We start from the raw sequence: 5,145 nt of genomic DNA on the forward strand, positions 1-5,145 counted from the left end.
GCCAACCTCTTCACACTACAGAACCTTCTTCCCTTCAATCACACACACCAGCGTCTTCGGGTGCAGATAAGACACGGCGGAGATCTTCCCGTTTGCGATTTCGGACAGATTCTGTGGGACCTTCATTCCAAGTCATAGCTTCGCCATCATCCAGCCCCCAAAAAGAAGCACAAGGAAACATGGGTCTGCGACGTACAGTGTCCGCGCATAAGAGGCGTCCATTGCCATTACAGGCCAGAATTGGAAGCGCCGAGAAGCGTTGAAGACTAAGACCCTCTCAGACTGAGGCCACACGTTCGAACCCTACTGCGCGGGTACCCCTGTCGAATTCATCTGCGCTTGAGAGCACCGAGTTACAGCCTGCCGCACGTTCGAACCCTACCTTGCACCCACCCCGATCGAATTCATCCGCGCTTGAGAGCACTGAGTTGCAGCGATCCATAGTGGCAATGCACAAGAGGTTGGCAGAAGAGCTGGCCAGCTGCAATGCCACATTATCGGACCTAGTGAAAAGCAATGCCAATACGGCGTCCAGTTTAGAGGACATCAAACTCCTCATTCTTCAAAGCTCTGCAGGTAGTTCGCGAATACCATCTCGATCAAGGGTGCAGGGAGGGTCTCGGAAAGGTGCAACTAAGAACCTGGAAAAGGACGTTCTCAAAGACAACCCCACAGTTATTATCGAAATCAATGCGGCAGTGAACGCGGATACCGTGTCAAGATCGCTTGCACAGACTCTATCTTCGTTTATGGATGTCTATCACAATAACCAGGATGACCCCCGGATGACATCGCGTGTCGTCAGCGTCCTCTTGTTCGGGCTCAAACATAACAAATCTCGTTCAGAATTCAAACACGGACTGGGCAAAAAGCATGCAAGTTTTCGCTTCAGTACAGCCAAACGTGCGGTGATGAACGCAAAAAATCTCTCCGACGAAAGTATACGAGCATATGCGGCAGAATTGACAACAACCAAAGCCTTTATTGATAGGGATGCTGACCGCAATGGAATTGATGTTTATGTTTCTACGAAGCCTTCTTGGCTGCAACCAGGTGTTTTGGACAAGCAAACGCTGCACACCGCGCGAATGCATCACGAGTGCGCGAAGGCCGAGTTACCTCCGGATCCCTCCTGCCCGACTAGGCGCAAACATCTGTTCATATGCAAGAGGATCGTCACTATTATTAACGACTGTTTGAGAATCTCTCGGGATCGCTCAAAGGTCAAAATGTTCGAGAGCGGCCTCTTTCTACTGGTTAACTGGAGTGAATATGACTCCTTCCATCGCTCTCACTCGTCACCCACCTTTCGATTTTTGCACAGTGATGCGGAATCCGTCCCCGCTTCCGAGATCCCTGACACTACTGTAGGGTGGGATACACACACATCCGTCACCAATCGGAAGCTTCTGGCTGCTCTTATATCGGAAAGCAAAGACCTGGTGATACAGGCGACTTATCAGGTCACCGTCATTGGTGGTTCGAACGGCGAAAACCGTGTCACAGAGATCAAGCGCAACATTAACATCTTGCGAATTGCTCTGCGCTTCGTCTGCGCCTATTGCCATTGTGGTGAGGAAATGACTCTTGGATCACATGCGTCAATGCTTCGAACAATCTATCGGATTGCTCGGTTTCTGAGGCAATTGTTCTCTGTTCGGGCGAACTACAATCCTTCAGGTACAACGGCAACGCATGATGAGGCAACAGCTGTCAGTGGTGACGTGACAAGTGAGAGGAGCCAATCTTTGATACCCGAAATCACGCTGCGAGAGATGTTACCGGGTAGATCGGAGAAAGAGAAGGTTATCAGTGGGGTGTTGAAAATCTCCAAAGAGACATTCGCCAGATTAAACATTTCTGCACCGCAAGACATTGACAGCAGCGAAAGCGCTGTGCTAAGCGGCACCAATGAGTGGAGACATCAAACAGAAGATTTGGAAGATGATTTCGACAGTGACGATGATGATATGGCGGGAATGCTAGACTAACATTTCTGCCCTGATAGGTTACGTAAAGTTCGGATTTGCACGACCAGTGTCAAGACGGGTTCAGCAGTACGCGCTAAGCTGCATGCCAACAATTGCACGCCTTCACTATCAGAAGCTGCAGTATTAGAGCAGGTGAAAAAGTCGGAGCTCGCTCTAGTGGAGGACATCACTCGAGAAAATCGCATGAGGGGTGAGATCAGCATTCGAAAAAATCATTTCGGCTGCTCATGTCGGCAAGAGTGAACAGGGCGGAACCGATATAGTTTATCCTACCTCCATAGTCACCCAATGAATGAACGAATTGCACCACCATGTATCCCCCAACTTTTTCCGAGCAGCATCTCACTCGTTCAAACCGAAGAGCATGTCCAAGCATGACCCATTCTTCGGTCTTAACAGTCTCCCTAACCCGGATCTCCGCCTCCTCCAGCTTAGACGGGTCCAACACGACCTCGCTAAGCACCCTGAAAGCAAAGTCCGTGACGCTATGAAACTCGTCCGGGCATCCCTTGACGCCGCGCATGGCGTCCTTCGTGACAGCGGCGTGGTTGCGGCAGATGGCGTTGGCGGCCTGCTTACGGTGTTGGGCGCCCTCATGGCCATCGTTGAGCACGTGCTTGCTGCGGGCCGTCTCGACGGCCAGCGACACCGGGCTCCGCGTGCGCAGGAAGGACACCGGACCGATCTGCGGCGGCAGGGCGCCGATGTGGGTTCAGTCGTCGCTCTGCAGGTACGTGGCGAGCTCCCAGGCGTCCCGCGCGGCAAACCAGCGGCGTAGGTTCGGGCGGCCGTCGGCTAGCTTCAGGTTGCGCCAGAACTTGAGAGAGGAGCGCGCGCGCTCGAAGATCGTGGCTGGGGAGGAAGGGGTGTTAGGATCAGGCGGGCATTGTTTGGAGAAGCAAAAAAAGCGAGGACAAAGGTGATGAGGACTTACAGAGATGTCGACGAACGAGGGCTCCGGGCTCGGGTAAAAGAAGGAGCCCTCAAAGTCGCCGAGGCAGGTCTCGATGAGATCGAGGGTGTGGTTGACCGGTTCCAGGCCTCTCCCGGGGCTAGACATGGCGCCTCGCAGGGCGCCGAGCCACGAGCCGGTGAAGACGCGCTCGAGGCGCATGTAGCGGTGAAAGGCCTGCATCATGTCGTTATCATCGACCGGAATCATCTGGCGGTACGGTGTCTGAAACGTGTCCTCCAGCAAGAACATGATATCCATGGACACAAATTACAGTGAATGTACACAAAAATGGTGATTTGTGTACACACATTTTGTGTATTTTGGGTTTCAGGAGGCGCCCATTATTTCTTCGATGACATTGCGTCGCAGAAAGTCAACAAAAGATTGCCAAGGCCGTGCAATAATTTGTTTGCCAAAGAAGCATGTTGAAATCGTTAGCTTGATACCCTCTCCAGAAGAGCGCGACTTCTATGCAGCCTTGCATGACCGCACCAAGACCCAGTTTGATACATCTGTCAGAGAAGGCAAAGTCATGAAGAACTACGCATCTATTCTTGAATTGCTGCTCAGGTTGACACCTCTCCCTCCCGCCATTACCGCCGTTGGGAAGTGCCCAAACCCCAGAGCCATCCCCGCATCCCCATTCGAATTCACCTCAGAGAGCGCTTCATTCAGGGCCGCGGCCGCGCGTCGCCAATCACCGAAAAAGTTGAGCGGGCGGTGAAGCGGTTTCTCTAGCGTGCAATCAAGCGCAAACACATCAGCAGCCTCGCGGTTCCCCCTGAACCTAGTCATCTGGACTGGTTCGTTCGTGGCAGCGCATGTATCCACGTACGGGTTTTGCTGCACAGAGGTACCAAACGTGTCGTGATTCCCGTGGACGGTCAGCCAGGGCACGGACTTGTTCACCTGGGCGGCGTACTCCTTCAGCCATCCCCATTCGGTGGCGAGCTGCGCGCTGCGGCCACCGAATGGATAACGACGCGAGGCGACGGCGTTGACGAGATCGCCAGAGACGAGCACGGCGCTGGCTAAAGGCGCCCAGCGCGGGAGGATGTCGTTCTGGAAGCGGCGCAAGTTGCGCTTGGCGGAGCCGTCGTCTATGTCGTTGACGTGCAGATCGGAGATGTGTAGTAGCACAGTGACAGGGGGCCTCGCGGCGGGGGTGTGAGAAGGGGGGATTTTGCAGAAGGGATTGACGGAGAGATGGGCGTAGCGATGGCCGCCATACTCCAGGAGGAGGGCCAGAAATATTATGAGGAAGATGCATTTGGGGATGCTGAGGATGGCGGCGGCGCGAAGCTCGCGGTTGAGAATGGTTCGCGGAGCGTGCGTCATTGCGGGCAGTGTCTTGAGTGAATTGGCTTGGCGCAAGGCATCTTTCAGACGGACGCACAGGCCGTCGTGCTCGTCTTGTTGGTGTGCTCATCCATAACTTTGTTTGTGCTGTCGTGCGAGGCAACTTATCTTACGTGATACAGTATCTCCACTGCCATGTGATCAATCATAATAATAAAATTCTTAGTGCCCAGCAACCACTCTTTGGCTTTGAAAACCAATGACAGCGTGTTCACAGTGATTGCATTGTAGCATGTAGACGTACTCCCTTGCCACAACAGTAATAGACCAAATGGGCTTAGTACTTGGGACACCGAGGCGTCTCTAAATAAATCGTTTCATTTCGACAGCGGGCTCGAGGCGATTCCAACCCTCAGGTTGCATGTTTTGAGTGTGGCCTCGTACTAAGTCTACGTTACTACAAGAGTCTCGCCTCCACCCAAGTTTGTAGAGAGACCAACGAACTCGTCCCTACACACCTGCGCGACCTCCCGCTCAGAATCAAACATTGGCTTGTTGGTACAAACCCCCTACCGTGCAGTACTAGCCACGACGAAAAACAGCTTAAACTCAATAGCCGCGGAGCAAATTCACACATTTACCACCAAAACTGAATCCAACTCGAGCCAGGGCGAGCAACGAGTGGCAACTTTAAAAACTGCACACCACCCCCGCTCTACGCGGCCTCGGGATCAACGCCCGGCATACTAAACTTGGACGCAAACTCTTCGACCTCCTCTCTCAGCTGTTCCAGCTCCTGGTTCCCTTTGAGCGCCGGCTCAAAGTCGACGAGCTTCTTCCCGGTGACCTTCTGAATCTCCAGGCCAATATCTAAGCCGCGCCTCAGAAAGCGCGCCACCT

General features: G+C 53.3%; 1 protein-coding gene across 1 annotated transcript; it reads right to left on the minus strand.

The window, feature by feature from the left end:
- Positions 1-2,333: 2,333 nt before the first annotated feature.
- Positions 2,334-2,588, minus strand: CHC_T00007736001 (hypothetical protein). The gene has a single exon (XM_005711433.1). The coding sequence runs from the start codon at positions 2,586-2,588 to the stop codon at positions 2,334-2,336; it is 255 nt and encodes an 84-aa protein (XP_005711490.1).
- Between the last annotated feature and the right edge of the window lie 2,557 nt (positions 2,589-5,145).

The sequence above is a fragment of the Chondrus crispus genome, genomic scaffold, assembly GCF_000350225.1.
Source record: "Chondrus crispus Stackhouse genomic scaffold, scaffold_82, whole genome shotgun sequence".
Taxonomy (NCBI): domain Eukaryota; phylum Rhodophyta; class Florideophyceae; order Gigartinales; family Gigartinaceae; genus Chondrus; species Chondrus crispus.